Raw genomic sequence first — 26,970 nt, forward strand, 5'->3', positions numbered from 1 at the left:
GGGCTCCTCTTGGTTTAAACTGTAGAACCATTGTGAAGGAAGCTTAGGCTGGCATCAGGAGGAGTCCCCTTCTCCTGGGCAGGGCCATGGCCTTCCTCAAAGCCTCTTACATAGGCCCTAAATCCTGTGCCCTGTGCTGGGTGTTGCCTGGCTAGAAACAGAAGTGCTGAAGGGAGGTAAGGGACTGAAAAGATGGAAGTATTGGCAGAAGTGGGTTATGAAGCCCTCCGTGGATTCAGACTAGACCTGAGGCTGCGAGAGCCCACAGCACTGCACTGTGCTCTCCCTCGCGAAAGGACAACCCTACTTCATACAGTCTGTGTGTCTGTGCTGGGCTTCCTTTCTAGATATAGAAAAGACTTTTTATAAAAATAATTCACACTGGCTGCAAAAAAAAAAATTTATTCAAGCAATACAGCTTCTAAAAAGACAGGGATCAGAGTCTAGCTGCTCAGTGGTGATCCTACAGCAACCTTCTAGATGTCCGTCCACGTACACACAGGCCCACCTTCACACACGACCCATGCCCACGTATGCACAGGCCCGCCCTCACACACGTGAACAGATATGCTCAGCTCGCACCTATGTACCTGCAGTGTGCTCGCCTCCTGTTGCCTGGTGTGTGTGTGTGCCCTGTCTCACCACCAGTCATCTAAGACCTGCCACCAGGTCTTCCCTCTTAAAGATTCCACCACCTTCTAATAGTGCCTCAGGCCTGTGGCTGAGCCCTTAACACCTGGGCTCTTCGGGGACTCCCATTCAAAGTATAGCAGATGGCTCAGCTGCTCCCCACAGTTTCACTGAAGAGTACGGGGGAGGGGAAGTTGCTGTCAGCTCTCAACGGGATTTTCTTCTCCAGTGTAGCATGTGTTTATGCCTCTCAAAGAGGAATGAGAAAGACCAGACCTGGTTTCTCTAGTGACCCAATGAGGATCCTTCAGAGATGGACATTTCTGGACTCATCACTGATTCATTGCTTTGACTTTTCCAGGGTACCCAGAAAATATGCCTTCCCTACAGTCCCACAAAAACTCTCTCTGTGAAGTCCATCTTAAGGTGAGCACTGTTCCACGGGCGGCAGGCCTGCGCAGACTGTGTTTCCCAGGACCATTCTAGTTCTTAGCTTTCCGTTGAGCCTTGGCAGCGTGTCACACCCGCCAAGCAGTTGGCACCAGCCCCCCGTGTAGTCTCCACAGCAGTCCTATGAGGCAGGGCGGCCATTGTCCTGCCTCACTGAGGAGGAAGTGGGGATGCAGAGAAAGGAAGTGACCTCACAGCTGGCCTGTGGTGGAGCTGAGGCCTGAGCTCTGGCCCTGAAGCCGGCTCCCATCTGCATTCCCAGCCCACCCTGCTTCTCCTGCATTCACTCAGGCACGTTGGTTTTCAAATGAAAGTCAAGAAATACGTTTCCTTTCATTTTTTTCTACTTTGAAATAGAAACCCAGATGTCAGCAAAGGCTCTCGAGAATGTGCCTATTCTTTGCCAAACAGAAAGTTAAATGATTGCAACATCTGCCCGCTCCCTGCTCAGCCGGCTCCCATGCCCCCTCCCCCTCCCCCTCACAGCTCTCCCACGCAGGGGTGGCAAGAACTCCCCTGGGGAAAGGAGGAGCCGGCCCGGGCCTGGGCAACCAACCAATAAGATGTCACATCATGCTAACAGTAGCTCCTTCGTCCACCTCTGTACCACATGGTTCACAGGCACTCTCTCAGTAGATCTTTAAATCAGCCCCATGAGTAACCCTCCTTTCTCTTATCAGCACGGGCCTCAGAAAGGTAAAGGGATTTATTTGGCAAGTGTCCTGCTGCTGGTGCGCTGCCAAGCAGGGCTTTCCATCTCAGTCCCTGGGGAGCTGCTCACTAATGCCCTCATGCAGAAGACAAAGCTCGCCCTTTGCCCTTGCCCTTCCCTCTGCTTGCCTTAACAAGGTTGTGGCTGATGTTTCTGTGTCCCCAGGCTGAGTACACACTGTATCTGTAACACATAGGGACCCAGATGTGTCTTCAAGTGACAGTCAGTTAAGGATTGCAACTGGCTGATCAAGTGGCACTAGATTAAGAAGTGAAATATTATATCCCATTTGTACACTTGATTTGGTCCCCAAATTGCAGACCTTCTCCTGTCTGCTCTAAGTCTTAGATTTTTCTCCGGAACAGACTAAGGCCTAAGTTGAAGAAACATTAGCAAATAGATTAACATTTTTGTTTTTGTTGTTGTTGAACACAGTGATATCTTGCTGGCTGAAAGGAATAGTTCATTTTAACTTAGTGTGAAAGTAATACTTTGATTTATAACTGGATTAAATGCTTCTGTGAATCTTTTCCACCACTAACGTTACCTGGCTCCTTTCTTCTCTGTTTTGAAGATTAGATGTTGCATTTAGACCTTTTTCTTTTGTTATAATTTCCTTTAGTTATATGAGCCAGCTCTATTCAGAGCAGGTAACAGTGGGATTTTAAAGATGGGGAAGACCAGCCAGTGTGGTGCCTGCCCTGGATGGTGGAGACCTAGAGATGGAGATTCAAGGCCAGCCCAGGCAAAAGAAGTTTGAGACCCTCCATCCCAACCAGTGGCTGGGCATGGTGGCACATACCTGCTATCCTAGCTCCAGGGGAAACACAATGGCTGGTGGTTGCGATGCTGGCTTGTCCTCCCCAGCAGCTCAGGGGTGCACAGGCTAGCCCAGACGAATGACTAACACAACGGTGGGTGCTGATGGCTCATACTTGTAATCCTAGAGACTCAGGAGGCTGAGATCTGAGGATCACAGTTCAAAGCCATCCCAGGCAGGAAAGTCTACGACACTCCTACCTCCAGTTAACTACCAAAAAGCCAGAAGTGGAGCTGTGGCTCAAGTGATAGAGTGCTTAAGTAGTAGTAGCTCAAGTGGTTGAGCCAAAATGCTCAGGGATAGTACCCAGGCCCTGAGTTCATGCCCCAGAACCAGAACAATAATAATAATAACCAACACAGAAAGGTACTAGCAGTTTGGCTCAAGTAGTAGAGAGTACCTGCCTAACAAGCATGAGACCCTGAGATCAAGCTCCTACACTGCCAAAACAAAAAAAGGAGGAGGAGGAGGTATAGGACCAGGGAGAGACTAAAACTTCTACAGTTGACACCAACGGGGGGAGGGGGGGTGTCTTCTTTTGTTATAAACTTGAAAACTTCTCTTTCTTTTGTTATGTCAGTATCTCTTTATGTAGCCCAGGCTGGCCTAGAATTCATGATCAGCCTGCCTCAGCAGGAGCCAGATAAAAGGAGTCTGCTAACTCCTGGCTCTGCCACTAATCAGCTTTGTTGACCTGTTATTTAACCTCTGACCCTTAAATTTCTTCACCATTAAAATGGGGAAAATCCAACTGTGATTTTCTAGAAAACACAGAGCTGTTCTGGAGAGGCGAGGCTCGCCTCACATTAGTTAGCTTCCATTAGCTTGTAATTTGTTCTGTTCGTTCTGTTTCAGTGCCATGAATCTGGACAAGTTTGAGAAAGGCCCGAGGGAAATCTTTCATCCCGAGATACAAAAGGTACGAAAATTCTGTGTTTCATAACTGTGTCAAATGGATGTCAGGGCAGAGCAGGCAGGGTCAGCGGTTCTTAGCATAGGGGACAGAGCTGGATCACCTGTGTGTTTGCTTAACCATCCTCGTGGAGAGGCTCGGGCTGACATTCTGTCCTGCTAGGTTAATCAGGCTGACATTCTGTCCTCCTAGGTTAATGGCTGAGAGTCTGTATTTTTCAAACGCTCTCTGACTAGCGCTCATGGAGCTGCATGGCCCTTGATCCATGAACCACTAGGGTATGTGTTCACAAAGAGCCTGGCCTTCCCCTGAGTGATACTGAACATTGTAAACTGTGAAAAGGATCTTCAAAAATTAATTTTGAACCTTTTAGTCATTAAGCTCTTACCCATGTAGCCCATTATTCTAGGCATCACAGAGGATTGAAAGTGTCCAGAAAGCCATCCCTGTCCTCTCAGGACTCGCTGAAAAGAGAGAACAGTGCCCAGGGAGGGGGGGGGGGGGGGAAGGAAGGTCCTATTTTGGATAGGGTTCATCAAAAAAATAACCACACTTTTGTCTTGGAGCTGTCATCATTTTAAGCTTTGAAGATTTCCCCTGGAAGCTTAGACCACAGCCACCCTTACTAGTGTGCCAGCAATGTGGCCCAGCTGGGAAAGGGAGGGGAGGGGCTGGAGGGGCAGCTCGGAATTCCATTCACCAGGCTGCCAGGAGGAGGGGCTGGAGGGGCAGCTCGGAATTCCATTCACCAGGCTGCCAGGGGGAATGGGAGCTTTAAGCACAGGAGTAGGTAGAGTGCTGAAACTCACTTTTTATTTATTTTTTAAATTTACTTTTAGAGAAATAACTCAGGATACAGTGGGTTGATTGGAGCATGAGTGAGCTGACATTTAAGATACAGATAGCTTCGAAAGTAAGGTTATTACAAATATGACAAGACATGTACTCACTACCTTATTATGTAATTGTACCCACTCTGTACATCACCTTGTCAATAAAATTTAATTTAAAAAAAAAAAGAAAAGAAGGAGCTGGGAGGTAGCTCAGTGGCAAAGTGCTTGCCTAGCAAGTGCAAGGTCCTGGGTTTGATCCCCAGCACCAAAAAAAGAAAAAGAAAAGCATATTGGGCAAGTGCACTGGGCTGGGGATATGGCCTAGTGGCAAGAGCGCTTGCCTCATGTACATGAGGCCATGGGTTCAATTCCCCAGTACCACATATACAGAAAATGGCCAGAAGTGGCGCTGTGGCTCAAGCGGCAGAGTGCTTGCCTTGAGCAAAAAGAAGCCAGGGACAGTGCTCAGGCCCTGAGTCCAAGCCCCAGAACTGGGGGCTGGGGATATAGCCTAGTGGCAAGAGTGCCTGCCTCGGATATACGAGGCCCTAGGTTCGATTCCCCAGCACCACATATACAGAAAACGGCCAGAAGTGGCGCTGTGGCTCAAGTGGCAGAGTGCTAGCCTTGAGCGGGAAGAAGCCAGGGACAGTGCTCAGGCCCTGAGTCCAAGGCCCAGGACTGGCCAAAAAAAAAAAAAAAGGTTATTAGCTCCCAGCTTAACCTAAACATATAGAATTGAGAAGTCTTATATCTTTTTAATTTTTTTATTTTCTGGTCCTAGGGCTTGAACTCAGGGCCTGGGCACTGTTCCTGAGCTTGTTTTTCTCAAGTCTAGCACAACCCCACTTGAGCCACACACAGTTCTACTTCCGGCTTTATGGTGATTAATTGGAGAAAAGAGACTCACAGACTTTCCTGGCTTTGAACCATGATCCTCAGATCTCAGCTGCTAGGAGCAGCTAAGATTCTAGGCATGAGCCACCAGTACCTAGTTTTGTTTTAATTTAATTTTTTTTTTTTGCTAGTCCTGGGGCTTGAACTCAGGGCCTTAGCACTGCCCCTGGCTTCCTTTTGCTCGAGGCTAGCACTCTACCACTTGAGCCACAGCGCCACTTCCAGCCCTTTCTGTTTATGTGGTGCTGAGGATTCAAACCCAGGGCTTCATGCATGCTAGGCAAGCACTCTACCACTAAGCCACATTCCCAGCCAGCCCCTGATTTCAAATTTTTAAAGTAGTATTTTTGCCATGTACCAACTCCAGAAAAATCTCAGGCCAAAAAGGATATATGGGATTAAACTAATGAACCTTAGGCCATGCTATACCTCTAAGTGGTTGGATGGCAAGTTTACAAACAAATTAGAGTTACAAACATGTCAGTACTGTGTGCCATTATCACTTCATTCTTAATCCTTTCCTTCTTGGAGCCTGAGGAGACCCTGGCTATTAGCTCTACTTTCAGACATAGGCCCCAAGGCCTGGAGACTGACCCTTGCTGCTTCTCTTAGCCTCTTGCTGCTGGGGAAATTCCTCTGGCTGTGACACCTCTGCCTTGCCAGCCCCAGCTGCTTTCTCTCCTCTGCAGAATCGGAAGACAAAAGATTCTACAGCTTTCAGCCTACCTTTCATCGCCCTTGCCTGTTTGTCACCAAACAAAAGATCCTCTCAAACTTTCCCTACAATTGTATTTGGACTTCTTCTCCTTAGCGGGAGCCCTCACAAGCCTTGCCCTTATCTTCTGTGCCCAGTGGGCCTTGGGGTGAGGTTTGGTCTCTGCGGGTCAGTTTATTACAATCAGCCAGCACGTTCCTAGTGATTCCCCTTAGGAGCCCTTGACAAGGGGCTGCAGGGCCTGGAAAGAGTCCTGAACAGTCACAGGACCCACAGAGAGAGTGGAAGCTAAACCCAAAGAGGGAAAGGGGCAGGTGCAACTTGTTCTTCCTCTGGTCCTGGCTGCTAGGAGGTGCTGGAATGACGTTATTCTCCACCAGCCCCTTTCCAGAGCCCAGGTGTGACTGAGCTTAGCTGGAAGGAGGTGGAGAAACCCAGGTGTCAGGTTATCTTCCTGCCTCTCTCCATTTACTTTGGATGGTTAGGGTAGGACTTCCCCACATGACCAGGGATTGTAGAAAAGTCTATAACACTGACTTGAATATTTAAGTATTTCTGGGCTTAAAAAATATATGTAAAGTCACTTTCTCCCAAGTCCCATATATATACATATGTATGTATGTATGTATATTATATATATATTTATAATATATAATATAATATTATATTATATAATAAAATATATTTATAATATATTTATATTAGCTGTTGGTGTAAACCCCAAAGCAGTGATTAGTCATGCTCCATCAAGAACGGGGCCAGTGGGACTGTATTAAGAAACACCATTACTAGTCAAAATTATCCCTTCTGGGCTCAAGTTACAAACTGGGGAACAGCAGAAAGATACCTAACTGATACCAGCAAACTTAGGAATAAGATTTTTTTTTTATTTTGCCAGTCCTGGGGCTTGAACTCAGGGCCTGAGCACTGTCCCTGGCTTTTTTTGCTCAAGGCTAGCATTCTACCACTTGAGCCACAGTGCCACTTCTGGCTTTTTCTGTATATGTGGTGCTGAGGAATCGAACCCAGGGCTTCATGTATACAAGGCGAGCACTCTTGCCACTAGGCCATATTCCCAGCCCCCTAGGATAAGAATGTTTTTAAAACCTGAATTGTGCCAGGAATTGGTGGCTCATGCCTGTAACCCTAGCTCTTCAGGCGGCTGAGATCTGAGGATTGCAATTCAAAACCAGCTGAGTCAGGAAAGTCTGTAAGACTCTTGTCTCCAATGAACCACCCAAAAAGCCAGAAGTAAAGTTGTGGCTCCCGTAGTGGTAGAGTGCTAGACTTGAGCAAAACTCAGGGGACAGTGCCTAGGCCCTGAGTTCAAGATTCAGGACACACACACACACACACACACACACACACACACACACACACACTTGAATGGTGTCAACTTGGACATTGCTATACCATGGCAGCTGCTTTGAAACAGACAGAATTTGAAGTCGGGAAGCTGTGAGATGAGCGTGACTTGACAGCCTGTGACACCCCTCCTCCCCTCGGGGCCGGGTTGGACCCTGGGCTTAGCCAGGACTCCTGGTACAAGGGTGGCCACAGGGGACAGCTTCATTGCCAGGCCTGGGGTGGTAGCAAAACGTACAGTCCTAACAGTACCTGGGAAGCTGACAGACACAAGCTTCTTGTCTGTGCCACACAGCTAGTGTGGAAGAAGCACTGAGGGTGTCAGAAGAACCAGACTTCAGATCTAGCAATTACCTTCCTTCCGGGTCATGTGGCCTTAACCCAGGCCCTGCCGAGACTCCTGTGCACCACCTGTAATTCCAGAACAGTTAAATGGCATCACTGGGTATTTGAAAACGCACACACACAGAAAACCCATTAAAAGGAAAAAACTTGCAACTAAATTGATGTTATGTAATTATGTAGATGTCTCAATGTAAAAAAAAAATATTTTTCCCAGAATTCAGCTAAATTATGAATGAAAGAGGCCTTCGGTTAAGTAAGTTGAGGTTTTGTGTGCCTTCCATAGTTCCTTCAGAGTTGCCAGGTCTCCGTTGGACATGGTCCTTTCAAAGAGCCTTGGCGTGGGGACTGGGGGTTCCTTCTGTCTCCTTTGCCTCCTCCCGGGCCCCGCCCTCCTCCCTGTGGCAGCTCTGGCTTGCCTGGGCTCCCCTACCCCTCATCCACTCAGCCCTCTCAGAGCTTTTGGCTTTGGTGTCTGCTGATCAACTATAATCTAATTTTTTTTAGAAGTTCTGGGAAAATAGGACTTGCATGGAATTCATTTGCACATTTATGTGTGGAGTGACTGAGAATGAGAAGGAAAACCCTCAAGGCAGATTTAAGGCTCCCTGTGAGGTCTACACACTCATTCTTCACTCTCTAAGTGATCTGCACAGTGCCATAGGTACAAAGGCAGAAACCCCAATAGACAACCAGTGCCCAAACACTTTCTTTTAAAGGCATATAAAACTACTTATTGGCCACTGTTCACCATTATTTACAATAAAGTAAACAATATACAGTTGGGTAACATTCTGATTACTACAAAGTTGTTTCTCTGGCTTTTGTGGAACCAGTAACCCAATACTGAAAACAATTGTGCCTACATGTAAGGAATGAGTTGGGATAAAGAAAAAGCAGGCAGGTCAATAATTATAAAATTCTGTCCATTTATTTAGGCCAGTAGGTCCTAAATAGTCACATCTCTAACCAGCTGATTTTACATTTCCATGAGCTGAGTGTTAGATAGCCCATCACCCAATATTCTGTAAAGGAATGCTCACTACAGAAAATTTTAGTGAAAGGAAATCAAGATTTGTCTTTTCTCATCTGGGTGAGGGAAGCTGTTATTAGCTTAAATTTTTTCCTTTCAAGAAGTTTTGCAAAGCTATTGCATTTACTTATGTATGGCAGAGGCAGGAGGACCTAAAGTTCGAGGCTAGCTAGCCTGGCTACCTAGGAAGTTCAAGGTGAACCTGAGCTGCCTAGAGACCCTGTCTCAAAAATCAACAAAAAACTAAAACAAGGGCCAGGGATGTAACTAAGTGATACATCATTTACCTACATATGCAAGGCTGTGGGTCTGATGCCCAACACCTCTAAACAAGCAAAATCTCCAAAACAAAAAACCACCTATGTAAGTATTTTGTTTACACACACACAAACACAAAAAAGAAAATTCAGGATGGCACCAATTATTCGTTCAGGATCCAGACCCCTAGCAAACCCCCTTGGTTTGTCAGCAGCATCTCTTTTCTTCTTTGATTTGCTATCATCAGATTCACTGTCCGATAAAGATTTTCTTTTTGTACCATCCTTTTCTTTACCAGCTTTTGGAGAATTAAGAAATGCTTCAATTAATTCTGGACAATCTAAATTTTCTTCAGGTTCCCAAGTATTATCAGCATCTGTAAATCCCTTCCACTTCAGGAAATATTCTACCTTCCCATTCACTACACGTCGGTCCAGTACTTTTTCTACAACAAATTCTTCAGGCTGTGCTTCTTCAACTTTTTTACTCTTTCCATTCTGTTTCTTTCCCATTTTTTGCAATGTAGTCTTGTTAGAGGCCATTTTTTTCATATTTTTATTATCAAACTGATGTACAGAGAGGTTACAGTTTCATACGTTAGGCATTGGATACATTTAATTGTAGACTTGGAGAGCTATTACTCAGATGCTCCGGTCGCGATCCTGCAGCAGCAGCGTCTCCGGCCCGCGGGCTTCCCCCAAACACTTTTAACTGCAGGGCTGAGCAAGGATTCAGAGCAAGAATTCTTTGAGAGTCACTGTTGCATGTTTGTCTTAACAGAATTGTTGAATTAGGGTGATCACTGTTAAACATGGATATAACTTTTTTTTTAACCAGTCCTGGGGCTTGAACTCAGGGCCTGTTCCTGGCTTTTTTTTTTTTTTTTTGCTCAAGGCTAGCACTCTACCACTTGAGCCACAGCGCCACTTCTGGCTTTTTCTGTTTATATGGTGTTGAGGAATGGAACCCAGGGCTTCATGCACGCTAGGCAAACACTCTACCGCTAAGCCACCTTCCCAGCCCAGATATAACTTTTAAAACTTTTCTTGACAGGACTTGCTGGTTCTGGAAGAACAAGAGGTGAGTCGTTTGGGAGTGATTTGTAGTTCTTTGTCTGTCATGTTCTCTTTTTCCTGGGAACCCAGCCTTTGCTTCCAGTCAGATCTTGACTCAGATATGTGTGGGATGAGCTTGTCGTCACAGGTTAACATTATGAGGGAGGTTTCAAGGTACACTTCACAATTTTCTATACAGCTACCTATAAAGATACAAAAACAAGCCAGAAGCCAGTGGCTCACACCTGTAATCCTAGCTACTCAGGAGGCTGAGATCTGAGGATCGTGGTTCAAAGCCAGCCCAGGCAGGAAAGTCAGTGAGATTCTTATCTTCAGTGAACTACAAAAAGCTGAAAGTGTTCACTTGGGGCCAACCTTGGCCAAAGTTCTCCTTTCCCTGGGCTTCCTTGTCCTATCTGTGTGGACCATCATGGCCGATAACTCCCATCATCCCCCCCAACCATGCTCCTTTTACACTTGGCCCAATGTCAGCTCAGCTGGACCCAGTATTGGGCTTCCTGACAGCCTCATGATTTGTTCTTCTGGTCCAGTGGCTCACAGAGTGGGCTCCCTGAACCACCAGCCTCAGCATCTCAGAAACCTGCTAAAGGTGCACTCCTGGGTCCTACCTCAGACCTGATGAGTTGTAAGCTGAGTTACTCTGGGGCAGGATGAAGCAATCTTCATTTGAACAAATCATCCCGGAAATGCTCATGTAGAGTCATGTGATTGCTATCATCGCTTCCGAGATGGAGAAATAAAAGTGACAAACTAGAAACCCAAAGTAGGTAGATTCTGACAACATTCTAAGATATTGATGAAAAACTGGCTTGTAAAGAAGAGACAACTGGTGAGAAAGCAGTAGTATCTGCCAGTTTCGTTTTTCTTCTCGTTTATTCTGCACACAGCCACTTTGCCATGGATATTTATTCATTTTCCTCCACTGTCCCCAGTTCTCATGGCCAGCCCTGCTGATTCAATAGAAAATAAGACACATGTGATTCCTCTTTCTGAGACTGTGCCTCTAGTGGTCGAAACAGATACATATAGGCAAGTTCAAGAGAAGGATGTGCAGTGATCTGAGGAGCACAAACACGTGCTCAGATGCAGAGTAATAGTGGGGTAGGAGGCTTTATATGGAGAGATCAAGAAAGGCCATGGGAGCCGAGACCTGCCTGATGGGAAAGAGAGACCACCTCCAGACCTGGAGAAGAATTCAAGTACGAGCATTTGCTAGAGTCGGCTTCCTCCTCTGCCTATGTGTAGGAAACCACTGCTCCTGATGGACATATCCCTTCCTCACAGAGGTCTTGAGAGCCTCAAACTGGGGTTTTCATGTTGCTAGTTGTCCTGAATCCTGGCATTCACTTTTGACGTCCCACCTCTAACCCATTGGCCAGCCCTGTAATCTCTGTTCCTTGTCCACCCCTTGATTGACCACCACCATTTCCCCAATCTAGCGGTGGGTCATTCTTACAGTTGATTCTTTCAACAATGGATTTCTTTTTATTATTAAATGCTTTAAGCATACAAGAAAGTATAGAGAATAATCCAGTGAAAATCCACAAACTCCCTCTTAGCTTAGAGAGGAAAATTGAAAATACAATTGAGTGGGGCTGGGGATATGGCCTAGTGGCAAGAGTGCTTGCCTTGTATACATGAGGTCCTGGGTTCAATTCCCCAGCACCACATATACAGAAAACGGCCAGAAGTGGCGCTGTGGCTCAAGTGGCAGAGTGCTAGCCTTGAGCAAAAAGAAGCCAGGGATAGTGCTCAGGCCCTGAGTCCAAGGCCCAGGACTGGCCAAAAAAAAAAAAAAGAAAATACAATTGAGACCCTGTTTCCCATTTCCCAACCCCAACCTTCTGCCTTCCTTACTTCCCTGTACAAGCTGCTGTCATGGCTGCTTGCCATTTCCACGGGATCAGGTTGTAGTTAAGCTGGTGTTAAGGGTTGAGGAAGAGAAGCTGCACATTTGGACCAGTTACTGCTTGCCTGGCTCACTTTATTTTTTATTTTGCACATCTGTTTGTGACTTGCGCAGATTAAATATCTCCAGGAATTGAAGAAAATGAGCTTTTAGTATAAATTGCCCACAATTTCCATTTCTATTTCTGAAAGAGTCCACAAGACATCAGCCTAAGATTGTTATGTTTGGTTTTGAATTACAATTAGCTCTCCTTTGCTGGCTGGGATTTGGGCTCTTGCTGATGGGTGGGTTTTGAAGATGGCACCAGTCCAAGGGTCCCATGGCCATTTGTCCTTAGAATTCTGCTGCCCATAGTGGAACCTGACAAAATTCTATGGGTACCATTCGTAATGAAATTTCAAATGTATTAGCTCAGGCCTTGAGTTCAACCCCCAGGACTGGTGCAAAAATAAATCAGGGGAGGGGAGAAGAATGATTATTGTTTACATTGGCCAAAACTGGGACAAAGGAACCCCCCAAGTATATATGCTGGCAACTGCAATGCTCCTAAGTAGCAAATAGCATATCTCATAACTATGCTTTGATTTGAAATTAACAGCCATGCCTTTGTCTTTTTGTAAGGGCTCTGTGAACTTCAAGTTTGGGGTTCTTTTTGCCAAAGATGGGCAGCTCACTGATGATGAGATGTTCAGCAATGGTAAGTGGGCACTTCCTCCTTCCTGCCAATGGAAACCTGGGCCTGTCTTATAGCATTTCTGCCAGTGAAAATTGAGCTTGTGGGCTGCAGCATGACTCAAATGGTAGAGCACTCTAACCAGCACAAAGCCAAGTTCAAGTTCAAAGCAAGCTCAGCTTGCTGAGTTAGAATCGTTAATAAAAGGAGACAGTGTTACTGAGTAAATTTTCTAAGGCAGTTGTTACCTAGTTTTATTCATTGTGCAAATATTTACTGGTCACCTAATTTCTACCGGCCCCTGATCTGAACACTAGAAAAATAGGACAAGTGGAAAAGCACCTGGACTGAGAGAAAATTGTTCTACAGTGTCTCCAAAGCAGTGGAAGATTTTTCTGTGGGTTTTTTTGTTTTAATGATTAGGTGGTTTCCTCTTCCTCATGTTTTGCATTTTTCATGTGGAAGCCCTGTATATTATTTAGAGAAGCAGTAATCCCATCGTCATTCTGCAATACTGAACTCCTGTAACCCCAGGGTGGCTGTGGTAAGCTTGGCTTGGGGAAGTTCCTCCTGGCCGCTGGAGGAGGAGATGCACTTCCACGCTGTTTGACTGCTGCACGCACCAGCAACGCTGAGTCGTTCCCAAGCCATTTCAGCACTTAGCTAGAAATGAGGACTTGATACCTGCAACCTTCCTCATGCTTTCCCTCTTCCTGCAGAAATTGGAAGTGAAGCTTTTCAAAAATTTTTAACTCTCCTGGGTGACACCATCACTCTAAAGGGCTGGACAGGCTACCGCGGCGGTCTGGACACTAAAAGTAAGCTTGCCTCTGGATTCACTCAGATGAAATTAGCCTGCTTGCACATAAACTTAAACCTAAGAACCTAAGACACGGGGCCAGCAATGGCTGGAGGGAAGTCAAGCTCTATACCCAGTCTGACATGGGTCACTGGAAACTTCATTGCCTCCTTTGAGCTTTGCAAGACTAAATCATCTCAGAGCCCCTAGGAAAAGTCCTGTCTGGCCCATAAATACAGTCGTATATCACCTAAAGATCTATCTACCAATGATTGCTTACATTTAGCCTATTAAGATTATATTGCCAGTGGGGCACCAGTGACTCATGCCTGTAATCCTACTCAGGAGGCTGAGCTCTGAAGATCGTGGTTCAAAGCCAGCCTGGGCAGAAAAGACCATGAGACTCTTATCTCCAGTTAACCACCCCAAAACTGGAGGTGGCACTGCGGCTCAAGTGGTAGAGCACTAGCCTTGAGCTGAAGAGCTCAGGGTCAGTGCCCAGGCCCAGAGTTCAAGCCCCATGACTGACCAAAAAAAAAAAAAAAAAAAAGATTATATTGCCTAGAGATAGCACAGCCATCTCAGTTTGTGTAATTTATCCAAAATAATAAAAACACCTAAAAATTCATTTCTTTCTCAGCAGTTGTCCCCATCATTCGGTAAAGCCTAGTTCTACATACCATCGAGCACCAGCTGGGCTCCGGGGACCTCATGTGCATAACTAACGAAGTGGTCCCTCAGACTTTTAAACAGATGCCTATCAAGTAGCTTAGTGCTGAGCACTTGCAGGAACTAAGAGGAAGAACAGAATGTGCTCAGGGCATTTTACCAAATGTGGCTTCCTGATGAGAGAGGGAGTGCTGAGTGGGAGCAGTTGGAATGTCTCAAGGTGAGGAGAGAATTGGAAGCCGAGTGAAGATCCTGAGGCAGGAGAGAACAGGATAGGTTCTGGAAGCAAAGAGGATAGCTTTATGGCTGGAGGGGGCCCGAAAGAGACCAAAAAGGAGGTGATGAACTGGAACAGGGTGGCCCTGCAGGCAGTTCAAGGCCCCCTTGGATGTGTGAAGTAGAACAGTGAGATCAGGTGCACCTTTGGGTAGAATCTGCACAGAGAATGGTCTGGAAGGAGCAGGGAGAGTCGCTGGTAGAGAAGTTGCCATGGGCCAAGCAGGAGGTGGCAGTTGCCCTGGTTGGAGGGAGACAAGTGCATGGGCTCCAGAGCCCTTCCAAGGCAGAGGCCAGGATCTCAAGCTGATCACAAACGGGAGGAAATGGAGGACGGACTCTCACAGACCCCTGGGCTTCTGGTTCGCAGTGCTGGCAGGAGGTGGCGCCAGCTGTGAGCCTGGGAATTCAGAGAGAAAGCATCTGAGGGACAGAGTCTGAGGGGAAGGTAGATAAGACTGTGAGTGGAGGCTTAGAACCTCTTAGGCCGAATTCTATCCGTGTAGCATTTCTAACACTTCCCAGTGCTGCTTCTCTTGTTACTTTGTTTGGTCTTCAGTCTGGCCCTGAGAAAAGTCAGGCAGGTAGTGAGACTCCTTCAGCCTAATGTGACAGGCGACAAATCTGGGCACACTCATACTCTCCGAGACTATCTCCCCACCAGCCCACACTGGCATCACCTCACAGATTGTGAGGGTGAGAGTTGTGTCAGAATGCCATAACTTCCAAGGACAGGGCTGGAGGAGTTGCACGGAGATGGAGGGGGTGGGAAGGGAGGGTGGAGGAGGTGGAAAGGGATGGAGGGTGGGGGAAGGGATGGAGAGGCTGGGGAGGAGGGGTTTCTCCAGCTCCCCTCGAACAAGCTGTCTGTGCTCATGGTGAATTGTTCGGTGCCCACCAGCTGGTCATCCATGGCTGACTCTGCCCCTTACCGTCCTGACTGCCATCCGTTGGGCCCCTATACCCAAGGCTGTCTGCTAAGCACTTGGCAGGCATTGCTTTGCTGAGTCTTCACAGCATCGCTGGGAGTTAAATACTATGTTTATCCCCATTTCCAACGGAGGCTTGGAAAATGGTGACTTGTCAAAAGCAATCTAGCTTGAAAAGGTTAAAATTTTAAAAAATACAAACCCAGGGCTGGGGATATAGCCTAGTGGCAAGAGTGCCTGCCTCGGATACACGAGGCCCTAGGTTCGATTCCCCAGCACCACATATACAGAAAACGGCCAGAAGCGGCGCTGTGGCTCAAGTGGCAGAGTGCTAGCCTTGAGCGGGAAGAAGCCAGGGACGGTGCTCGGGCCCTGAGTCCAAGGCCCAGGACTGGCCAAATAAATAAATAAATAAATAAATAAATAAAAAATACAAACCCTTAAACTCCGCAGTGGAGGAGTCAGGGTAACATAGGTAATGAGAGCTGGGATCTGAGTCTGCTGGAACCTCAGACTTTGCTTTCATCGCTGCACAGTTCTGCCAGAAGTCTCACTTCCTTGTTTTATAGACACCATAACTGTATTATCTTGTGGGACTCTCAAGGTAATACAGTACTGGGCTCAGTACCTGAAAAGCAAGGAAATATAACATACTCTGCCTTTTAGCCCAGACTTCCCCTGAGTTCCTTTATTCCTAGCTAGGCACGCACTCGACAGCAAGCGAGGAGAGAGGGAGAGATCTTTCCTCATGGGTAAGAGCCTAGCATCAAGTGGAGACTTGACACATACATGACCCACTGTTGTTTCCACTTATGTGAATAATCCAGAATCATCTTTGAGAATGTTCTATGCATTGTGTTCCTGCATCTGCAAATGAGAACTGTTTCCATATGACTCAGACGTCCATGTCGACTAAATGCATACTTGTATCTTTCAGATGACACCACAGGGATAAATTCAGTTTATACTGTATACCAAGGGCATGAGATCATGTTTCACGTTTCAACCATGTTGCCATATTCCAAAGAGAACAAACAGCAGGTATGTGAGTGTGAACACAGGCAATGGTCTGGCGGGGAGGCAAGGAGGCTGGAGCTCTGGGCTGGCCTTGGTGATTCATTGTCTTGTGCTTTGCTCTTTAACTGTAACGTGCCATGTCAGTGATGTTATTTTTGTAAACCACAGGTGGAAAGAAAGCGCCACATTGGAAATGATATTGTCACCATCGTGTTCCAGGAAGGAGAGGAATCTTCTCCCGCCTTTAAGCCTTCCATGATCCGCTCCCACTTTACACGTACCCTGGGTCTTCTGAAGTGTTCACTCCGTTTAACACATTCACTGGATTTAGGATGACCTTTCACATGTTTGCATTGCTAGACGCTGAAACACACAGTTTTCCCTCTTCTCTCTTTCCACCAGAGTAGGCGATGGATTCGTTCTCAGAGTCCTTGGCTTCCCTTTCTCCAGTATATAAAAAGATAAAACTTCCTGCTGCCTGTTGGTGAACTAGAAGAATGGAAGTTATTGATTCCATTGAGAAATTTTTCTTTTGTATAAAAAGGTCTTAACTTGGTGCTGGACACCGGAATCCTAGCGACTCCGGACAGGCTAAGACTTGCAGATCATGGTTTGAAGCCAGTTCTAGCAAGAAAGCCCCTGAGATTCTTATCTCTATTAAAAACTACCAAAAGTCTAGAAGTAGAGCTATGACTCAAGTGGTAGAGCTCTAAACTTGAGCACTAAAAGCTCAGGGACAATGCCAGGCCCTAAGTTCAAACCCCAGGACTGACACAAAAAGGGTTGAAATTGCTAAATTTCCCCTTTCTCCTAGGAGGGTAAGGAAATCATAATTACAGTGAAGATGCGTATGATTTTCTTCTGTTCTCATCCCTGCCTACTCAGTGACAGCTTGCCCCGTTCCCTGGGCAATGGGTCTAGCATTTCCTCCACCTTGTGGTGTTTTTTCTTGTGTAACAGACTTCCTGAGCACAGTATAGGAGGGGATGTGAAGTGACTTTTTAAACGAGGTGATTTTTACAATTTCCCTTATTAGAATTTTCAGTTTGGGGGCTTGGCACCTTTGTTTCGGGAAGAGGACAAGCAAATAGTTCATGGAGATTTGTTTCCCTGGGTCCAGGCTGAAGATGGGAGATGAGCGGAGGAGGGAGGGCTGGAAACAGAGGACCGCTAGACACAGGTGCTTGTGCGTCTCGGAGTACCTTTAAAGAACTTTATGGAGATTTCACTGGCACAATCATGTGTTTCTTGGCTGGGGGCAGTGTTGGGATGGACCCCAGGGCCTCCGTGTGCTGGGGGCAAGGCCAGGCCCCACCCCTGGCAGTTACACTGCTCTGGACTTGTCAGGCTCCAGCCAAACGAGGAGACTGCTTAGAAGCCGCCACCAGCCACATCGGCTTTTTTTTTTTTTTTTCTGTTGTGTTTGGTCTGTCAGAGCCAGAAGGAGAAAACAAGAAGGTATGCAGCAAAAACATTCAAATTGCTTTCTCTCCAAATGTGTGAGATAAAACATATGACTAATTTTATGTTGAAATTTTGTTCGTACCTACAGTCAAGGGAATTGCTCTTTCTGTTCTATCGGCTGCTTAGTTGTGTATTGTCTTCATTTATTTATTTTTCTAAAGCTTTGGAGATGTGTACTCAGGGTTTTGTCTCAGCCAAAGTGATAGATGCTCCAGTCACAAAAGAGCTGGTCGAGAATAATTCTGCAGCTGGGCGTCAGTGGCTCATCCTAGCTACTCAGGAGGTTGAGATCTGAGGATCGTGGTTCAAAGCCAGCCTAGGCAGGAAAGTCTGTGAGACTCTTATCTCCAATTAACCACCAGGAAACCGAAAGTGGTGCTGTGGCTCAAGTGGTAAAGCGCTAGCCTTGAGCTGAAGAGCTGAGGGACAGTGCCCAGGCCCTGAGTTCAAGCCCCATGACCGACAGGAAAAAAAAAAAAAAAAAGAATAATTCTGGGGCTAGAGGTCTATGTAGCTCTAGTAATAGAGGTCCTGTCTAGCAAGCACAGACCCTAAGTTCAAACACCAGTACCAACCAACAACAACAAAAAGATTCTGGCCATGCATGGTGGCACATGTCTGTAATACCAACACTCAGGATGCTAAGGCAGAAAGATAAGTTCAGAGCCAGCCTGGGCCACATAATGGGACGTTGTCTTAAAAATCAACAACAAACAGTGATTCTGCACAAAGAATTTCCAAAACACAATCTGTCAGTTGTTGTTGACTAATTTCCTTGACCATCCTACAGATATTTTTGCCTTAGTGAGGTATGACCAGCAAAATGATAATTACAGGTAAGCAAACTCTTGTTTTAATTCTCCTGTTTCACTTGTTGATTTGGCATTGATTATTTTAGACTGTTGACATACATTCTTCTGAATGGATCTAATGTGATTGCCCTCATCTTTCTGAACTTTCTTCAAGGTCACCTCTCTTCAGGAAGAAGACTTGTTCCATTTAGTGTTGTTATCCTGTGCAGTAAACCCAGGGGTCAGGGTCCCTTGACCTTAGCCTAAGTAGCTTCTTCTCTAGGCTACTACCTCACCATTGATTCTTGTCTTCTCAAAAGTTAGTCTTGAGCCAGGCACTGGTGGCTCGCGCCTGTAATCCTAGCTACTAGGAAGGCTGAGGAGAGTCATAGTTCAAAGCCAATCAGGGCAAGAAAGTCCATGAACCTCTTATCTCCAATTAACCACCCCAAAGCCGGACATGGAGCTATGGCTCAAGTGGTGAGTGCAGACCTTGAGCGAAAAAGCTAAAAGACAGCACCCATGCCCTGAGCTCCAGCCCCAGGACTGGCACAAAAAAAAATTTTTTTAATGCATGACATGAGATATTAAAAACCTTAAATACAATATTATATACTCATATGTTTTTGCATAACTTGTCAATGAAAATAAAATAAAGTGTTTATATATGCTAAAAAAAATGCAAAGTCTTCCCAAAGGTATTAGGATATAAAAGGAGCATTGCTTCTCCCCAGGGACCCAGGGGCTGTATGGAAGGTGTCTATCCCCTTAGAGCCCCAGTCCTTGTGGGGAATGAAGGTCCTGCCCTCTTGGCAGGCCCCGTGAGGACCAGAGTCAGTGCTGCGTCTTAAAATCCCAAGAACACTCTATGCCCTGTGTGCCGTGGTACAGTTGCTGGTGTTCTCGGGAGCCTGGGCTCAGCCACAGCCTGGCCGGTGGAGCCCCGAGGGCCTCGGGAAGGTATGCCTCTACCCTGAACGCACATCAAGCTACTGTACAGGAGGGCCGGGTGATGGCACAGGCTCCTCACGTATCACACAGGCCACCAGGGACAGTTACAGTGATCGCTGGAGAAAAAGCAGCTGATTCTGGAATGTTCTCTACACAGGTTGAAAATATTTTCAGAAGAAAGTGTACCACTGTTTGGCCCGCCCTTGCCATCCCCACCGGTGTTTACAGACCACCAGGAATTCAGGGACTTTTTGCTAGTGAAATGTAAGTCGCCATTTTGAAATATCTGTACCCTTTGTCCAGTGATGCTGTGCAGGAAATCATTCTTTACACAGTCCATGTTCTGAAGGATCTGTAGGGATCGTGTATTTTTGAGTGAAACTTTTATTTATTATTACTATTATCTTTAAGTAGTTATACGACATGACACTTGCTTAGTTTGCTGGTGGTGCTGTGCAGTTGTCTCCTGGGTTGTCATCTCCCCTTACTGTAGTGTCCCAGTCCCTCCCTCACAAATGGGCCTTTGGACCCCCGTTTCCCAGGGCACCATTCTGAGTCTCTTCTGATAAGTTTCTGCTGATAAGTGCCTATCACAGACTAGGGTAGAGGGGGGCAAAGGGGGCGGTTGTGAAGTAGGACAGGAATAGGCGAGTCATTCTGAGCCCCCCTTCTTCTGAACAGAGAGCTCTGCCACACCCCTCCCCAGAGCATCCCTTGGGTTCCGTCTGGAAGGCTGGGGGAGTGTCTCTGCTTATCAGTGGCAGGACTGTAGAACTCCAGCCTGCCTGCTGGCCCCCAGGCCCTGGCATCCGCTCTGCGCTCTCTGTGAAGAGCCCAGCTCCAGCCTTATGCCAGGCACTGCAGCTGCTTTGGCTGGCGGCCTCCTGTCCCCTCCACCCACCCACACAGCCTTTGCCTAATTCTGTCACTGTTGCTGTGCCGTTTCCGAGTGTTTATAAAGTTCCTGGACACTCCTCTTAATCCATCTTGGTCACCTTGCTCCAAGATGGTGCCGAGGGAGTCTGAAGCCTTAGAGTGCTTCATGACACCTGCTTCTAGCTTCCAGTGTGAATCCCTCAGAAATGGCTAAAAGGAGCAGCAGAGGCGGGGCAAGGGACACACACGCCATAGTCCCCAGCCCCTCAGCAGTCACACAGGGCTTCTTTCTATGTCTACCCACCCAAACCAGTGGAAGGGATGAATGTCATTTAGCCTGAACCACCAAAACATCCCGGTCTCAGAACTGCTCTTCCCTCCACAACTGCGCCCTTTGCAGAGATCTCCACACACTTCCCAACCTTGTCTCCTGCAAGTGCAGGCTCCAGGGTGTCAGGCTGGGTCCCTCCACGCGGCAGCAGGCCCCAGCACTGTGATCTCCCACACCGCCACCTACAACGTGGTCTGAGGGCAGCGCCTCTCTGCCACATGTTAGCAGCAAACCACTTGGCAGAAGATGAGCTTGCCCCTCCTCCCCAGTGCCTGTGCCCCTTATTTCAAAGGCTGGAACCAGGGTCAAGGCCAAAGGCCTGGACAGGCAGGTGAGGATGAGGCAGCAAGGAGGCCTGGGCGCCAGGACAGGCTGGAGAGCTGCACCAGCCAGACGATGTCTTTCAATAGCCTGCCCTCTGCTGTGAATCTTCAAAACAAGCCAGACACTCCAGATTGTGAAACTGCTTGGGAACAGTGGTGTTTGTGTGGCCGAAGCCCCAAGGATCGGGCTACAGATCTGGAAATAAAGGAGCAGGTGTAGCGACTAGAGGCTGAGAGCATCCGGGAAGCTGGGTGCAGCACAGGGGCCCCAGGAGCCTGCAGTGCCTGACTCCTGAGCTAGAGGGGCCCTCGGTGCCACTGCACTCATGAGCACCCTCAGAGACCTGGGGGGAGGGGGCGGGGGGGAGTGAGACAAGGGATGCCCTGGCTCTGACATTGAAGATTCCAGAGATAGAGCTGGGGAGGGGCTGTGGCGGTGATGGCCGTGGGGCCAGCCGGCCAGGAGGGTGTGAGAGATGGACAAAAGAGGAAAGCCCAGGCCCAGAAGCTTCTGTGCATTCCAGAGTAAGCATCGCAGAAGGCTTCACGGAAGGAGGCCAGGAGAAAATGCCAAGACAGAGTAGCAAATGCCATTTCAACCAAACTCTCGGCCTTTTCCCCTTTTCCAGCCAAAACACATCATTTTAAATGAATTTTTTTCCTAAGGTACTAAGGAGAAAAACAAAATCCCAGGTCCCAAAATTAATTAGATACAAGAGTTAAGATTCCTTGAGGGATGTCTTGCTAGACACAAGACTAGCTTGTTCTGAGAACATGGCTTACCTAGAGAATTCCTGCTCCTCAGAAGTTCCATTTTTTCAGTTTATGAGCTCTGACCTTCCATTCGCCTTCTGTATAAGAACACTGGTAGTTAATGTTTATTCAGTTCCATGTGTCTAACACTGCGATATGTATTTGTATGTATATATTCATTTATTTGATAACTCCATAAAGAAATATGATTATACCCATTTATGACTCAGACACTGAAGTTCCAAGAAACTAAAAAAACTGCTTAAGAATATATAGCTAGCAGCAGAGCTGGCATCCATATTCATTACTATCTTACCTTCACACTCCTAACCTTTACCACAGACTTGCTGTTCTGTGCTCTAGTGTATAAGTAACAGTGCTTCCCACTTTACTAGCTTAATGTCTGTAATCCAATAAAACCTATCTCCTTCCAGAAGAAACTTGCTTAGGTTAGGACTCCCAATAGTCTACTAGGATAATTGTGGGGTTTTTTTCCTAACAAAATGCAAGAACTGAAAACATACTTAATCCCATCAAATGGCAACCTGGTGGTTTGGTCTGATGGTTGGATTGGATTGATAGATGGATGGGTGGGTCAGGAAGTGGTTAGACACATGGCTAAAGAGGCTTTTAGTTAAAATTAGATAAGACTCGACTCAGAAAGCTTTCTATCCAACAAGAAAGGAAAGATAAATAATATACCTACAGAGTATGAATCTGCACATAGAAATTTAGAAAGTTCGTAAGCATTCTTCTATGATGGGAAGGACAGACTGATAGCAATACCAATTAGGTTACTTCTCATCACTGTGACAAAATACCTGAGGAAAACAACTGAGCACAATTTGAAAGGTTTCATCGCATAGTTGCTTGGATCCATTTTGATGGGCCTGAACATCATGGCAGCAGGGCAAGACAAAGGAAATCTTCTCACCCTGTAACAACCAGGAAGCAGAGAGAACAACAGAAGGGGCCAGGAGGCGGGTGCAGGTGGCTCACGCCTGTAATCCTAGTGACTCGGGTAACTGAGATCTGACGATTGAGGTTTGAAGCCAGCCTAGGCAGGAAAGGCTGTATGACTCTTATCTCCAATTAATCACAAGAAAAAGCCAGGAGTGGCCCTGCAGCCTAAGTACTAGGGTGCTAGCGTTGAGTATAAAGATGCTCAGAGACAATGCCCAGGCCCAGAGTTCAAGCCCCAGGACTGGCAAACAAAAAAAAAGAGGAAGATGGCCACCAGTGACCACCTTTCTCCACTAGGCCCCACTTCCTCACATTTCTGCTGCCTCCCATAAATGCCATCGAATTCTGAATCCATCAGTGGATCCCTTGATGGAGTCAGAGTCCTTGTGGTCCAATCACCCCTCAATGATTGGCTCTCACTGCTGGAGGCCAAACCTTCCACACAAACCATGACATCAGAAGTGGGTGGAATGGATCATGCATTTTCTTGAAAACGTTCTCCAATAGCTACTAATGCCTGCGATTCCCTTTTTTTACTTGATTTGTTTTAGTAATTAATGGTGAAAAAGCCACTTTGGAAACCCCAACCTTTGCCCAGAAACGCCGGCGTACTCTGGACATGTTGATTCGCTCTTTATATCAGGATTTGATGCCAGATTTGCACAAGGTACCTGGGCCATCGCTTTCTTTCCCTCCTGTGGGATCTGAGGGGAGAATACAGTCCTAGCCTTGAGGCCCTGGGTAAAGCACACGAGTCCCTGTCAAGACTCCCCTGCTACCTAAAAGCCAGCTGTTGAGTGTCATTTACAAAGGATATGATTTTACCAACTTGAGGCCTGTGGAGATGGAGGCACAGGTAGAAACATGAGTGTCAGTACTCCAGAGCACTGAAGAGTGCTCTGGGGTGGGGGGAGGGTGCTGCCTTCAGCAGAATTGCTCAGTGTTACCTGTGCATGGAGCTGATGGAGAGCAATAGGGATTATGGAAAGAAATGGGATGCTTTCTTTCATTTGCTGAGGATTTCCTGCTAGCCCCATTTCCATTTGTTGGAAGCCCACCTTGCCAGATACTTTCTAGGCCCAAGGTATGTCCACTCCGGTGAGATCCTGCCCCTCCCTGGCACCTGTGGGGTGCCTGTGCTTTGTGGAGGCTTCTGGACTCAGCATGAGCTCACTAGGGTCAGTGACTCATTTACACAGAATAAAATCACCTTTTGTCAAAGACATTTCCCTACTTAACAGGGAAGCACAGAACAAGTGGGGGAACTCCCTTAGAACCTAACCACTCGTTTATAAACTCCAGTACAAATAATTAGTTGCTGGTGATGTATGTGACTGAGAGGTGTCTGGCACTCGCCCAGGGGAGGAGCTAGTGCTTCTTGACCTCTTCCTTCCCTTCAGCACACAGCACCATGTCTTTACACCTTGATTTCTGCCTGCTCGATGCACTTTAACAACACTCCGAGAGTAAGCCAGGCTAGCACCAGACCTGGAAAAGCAAGCCTTCGTAGATAATCTGTCCACTCCTTTCCTTCCCTAAGGTCAGAGGAGGGTGAGGAGAGGGCAGCAGGGTGAGTGCTCACTCCTCGTAGCTCTGACGTACCCCATGCTTCCCCTTCATAGCAGTGACCCCATGTGCTAATCCCTTAGGTCCTCCATCTGTGGGCTCTGCCAGCCTCTGTGCTCCAGGAAGACAGACACTGTGGCTGTCACTTCCCCCACCCACAGTAGTGGGTGCCAGGTCTGTGCTTGCTGAATGAGTGCCCCAGTTATCTGACATGGGGTGGAGGCCATGCCAAGCACCTTACATGTATTACCTGGCTTAATCCAAACAGCATACCTGGGAGACAGATGCGCGGTTAACCAGCTTGCCCCCGATGAGCCACAGGGCCACAGAATCCCACAGCTCTTAGGGAGCACTCTTCCCATTGAATTTGGTGGATGGCCTGCTGAGGGCACCGTTCTTTGGAAATGGCAGCCTGGGGCCATGCAGCATGGTCTCCCATGTCACACTGTCATGAGGCAATGGCAGGTTTGGCTGGTCTCAAAGCCTGTGTTCTCAGCTATCACGCAGTGCAGGCTCTGCACCCGTGGATTCCGTCCCTGCATCTGGTGTGTTTCTGGAACATCGCAGGGGCCCCACAAATGCTCCCAGGGTGAATGAGTACCAAGGTAGAAACTGGATCGTTTGCACAAATAGGTTTTGCTTAAAAGAAGACTTGATACCTACTTGTGGAATTTATAACTTGTGTTTTCTTTTTCAGAACATGCTCAATAGACGGTCTTTCAGCGATGTCTTACCTGAGTCACCCAAGTCCGCCCGGAAGAAAGAAGAGGCCCGCCAGGCAGAGTTTGTTAGAGTGGGGCAGGTGGGTTCGGCACTGAAGCCTCTTTGGTGAGACTTGTAGTTAGGAGTCCATCCAAACGAGAAGGCCTGCGTGCAGAGCCTTTCATGTCGTCCTACTGCTGTAGGAGCTCGGTGATTTCTCCGAGGACTGTCCCAGAGCCCCCACCTGAGGCTTCTGACAGCTCTGTGGAGTCGTTTCCTGTGGGTACCTGTGAGAGCACAGCACTCTCAGCAGCAGGATAACTTCTGCCTGGGCCCAGCTCTGGCTCCCTCTTGTCAAGGGGCCATGGGCCATTTGCCTGTCACCTAGGCAGATGGAGGGGAGTTAACTTGGGTGATGCACCTTGGACTTTTCCCTGACAGTACACAGATCACTCACAGAAGCCCCAAATTTCCACCTTGTAACCAGGACTTAGGGGAAGTTACTGTCCCTTTGCCTCGCTCCCCTGTGATACTAGCCTTTTCTCAATTATCAGTTTCCTGTCTGATCCCACGTCACAGCAGGAAAAGGAGGGGGGCTGCCAGCTACAGATAACGTTTGGCCAGGAAGTAGAACACTTATATAAGTCAAGGTGAAGGAAAATCCTGTGATCAGAACTTGAAGACAGCCAGGCACTGGTGGCTCATGCCTTGTAATCCTAGCTACTCAGGAGGCTGAGATCTGAGGATAACAGTTCAAAGCCAGCCTGGGCAGGAATGACCATGAGACTTTTTTTTTTTTTTTTTTTTTTTTGGCCAGTCCTGGGCCTTGGACTCAGGGCCTGAGTACTGTCCCTGGCTTCTTTTTGTTCAAGGTTAGCACTCTGCCACTTGAGCCACAGCGCCACTTCTAGCCGTTTTCTATATATGTGGTGCTGAGGAATCGAACCCAGGACTTCATGTATACGAGGCAAGCACTCTTGCCACTAGGCCATATTTCCAGCCTACCATGAAACTTTTATCTCCAATTAACTGCCTCAAAACTGGAAGTGGTGCTGTGGCTCAAATGGTAGAGCACTAGCCTTGAGCTGAAGAACTCAGGGACAGCACCCAGGCCCAGAGTTCAACCCACCCCCCCCAAAAAAAAAAGAAAAGAAAACTTGAAGGCAAAACTCCCTTTTCCCAAAAACAGTACCTTATTTAAAGATACCTCGCTTCCTTCAGAGATTCCAAGCCATTGAGTTTGAGGGCAAGCCTTGGATTCTGTATTTTTCATTGCTTAGAAATCATAGTAACATTATAGAAATTAAATGACAGGATGCATTTGGGGCAATTTGGACTGGGACCCAGTTATTAAAGCTTCACAATGGCCACTAATATCTGATTGTCGAGGGTCAGTAGAAAATCTGAAACTTTATCCCCAAATGATGATTCCTGTTTCATCCGTTTGTTTTTGTTTGTTTGTTTGTTTTCAAAATGCCATCATTTATCCTACTGTTCTTTTACTGCCTGAAAACAAACTTTAAAAGAGACCTCTTTTCCATAAGGCACTCAAACTGAAGTCCATTGTGAGAGGGGACGCCCCGTCAAGCCTGGCAACTTCAGGGATCTGTAAAAAGGAGGTGAGCTGATGGCCTTTCAGGATGATCTGTGAACGTTCTTTATACTCACTGAGGTTATTGGGACTATTAGGAAAAGGATTGGGGGAGGAAGGAAGAAGAACATGTTGCCCGTGGCATCTTCAGATGCATAGAGAGACCCTGTGTTTCCACTCTGTGCTTCTGCCTCTGCCTGAATGGAGAGAGCAGAGGTCTGGGCTAGATCCAGTCCGCCAGGCTGGTTCCGCATGGCCCTGAAGCTTTCTTTATGCATCTCTGTGTTAGATCCTGACTGAATATGTGCTCTGGTACAAGAGGTCTGGGTCCTGCTCATCCCTT

The 26,970-nt window shown here is 47.1% G+C and overlaps 1 protein-coding gene across 3 annotated transcripts in view; it reads left to right on the forward strand.

Annotated features, from left to right (window-relative positions):
- The window catches only part of Garnl3 (GTPase activating Rap/RanGAP domain like 3), a 125,772-nt gene that overhangs the window by 67,892 nt on the left and 30,910 nt on the right, over positions 1–26,970 (forward strand). For all 3 annotated transcript variants that reach the window (XM_048343224.1, XM_048343235.1, XM_048343243.1), the window contains 12 exons: positions 992–1,056; positions 3,468–3,531; positions 10,022–10,048; positions 12,575–12,650; positions 13,346–13,444; positions 16,237–16,340; positions 16,485–16,593; positions 18,571–18,616; positions 19,680–19,786; positions 23,320–23,435; positions 25,032–25,136; positions 26,581–26,655. In XM_048343224.1, coding sequence (XP_048199181.1) covers positions 992–1,056; positions 3,468–3,531; positions 10,022–10,048; positions 12,575–12,650; positions 13,346–13,444; positions 16,237–16,340; positions 16,485–16,593; positions 18,571–18,616; positions 19,680–19,786; positions 23,320–23,435; positions 25,032–25,136; positions 26,581–26,655 — 993 coding nt within the window. The remainder of the gene's footprint in view (positions 1–991; positions 1,057–3,467; positions 3,532–10,021; positions 10,049–12,574; positions 12,651–13,345; positions 13,445–16,236; positions 16,341–16,484; positions 16,594–18,570; positions 18,617–19,679; positions 19,787–23,319; positions 23,436–25,031; positions 25,137–26,580; positions 26,656–26,970) is intronic.

This window comes from Perognathus longimembris, chromosome 1 (assembly GCF_023159225.1).
Source record: "Perognathus longimembris pacificus isolate PPM17 chromosome 1, ASM2315922v1, whole genome shotgun sequence".
Taxonomy (NCBI): domain Eukaryota; kingdom Metazoa; phylum Chordata; class Mammalia; order Rodentia; family Heteromyidae; genus Perognathus; species Perognathus longimembris.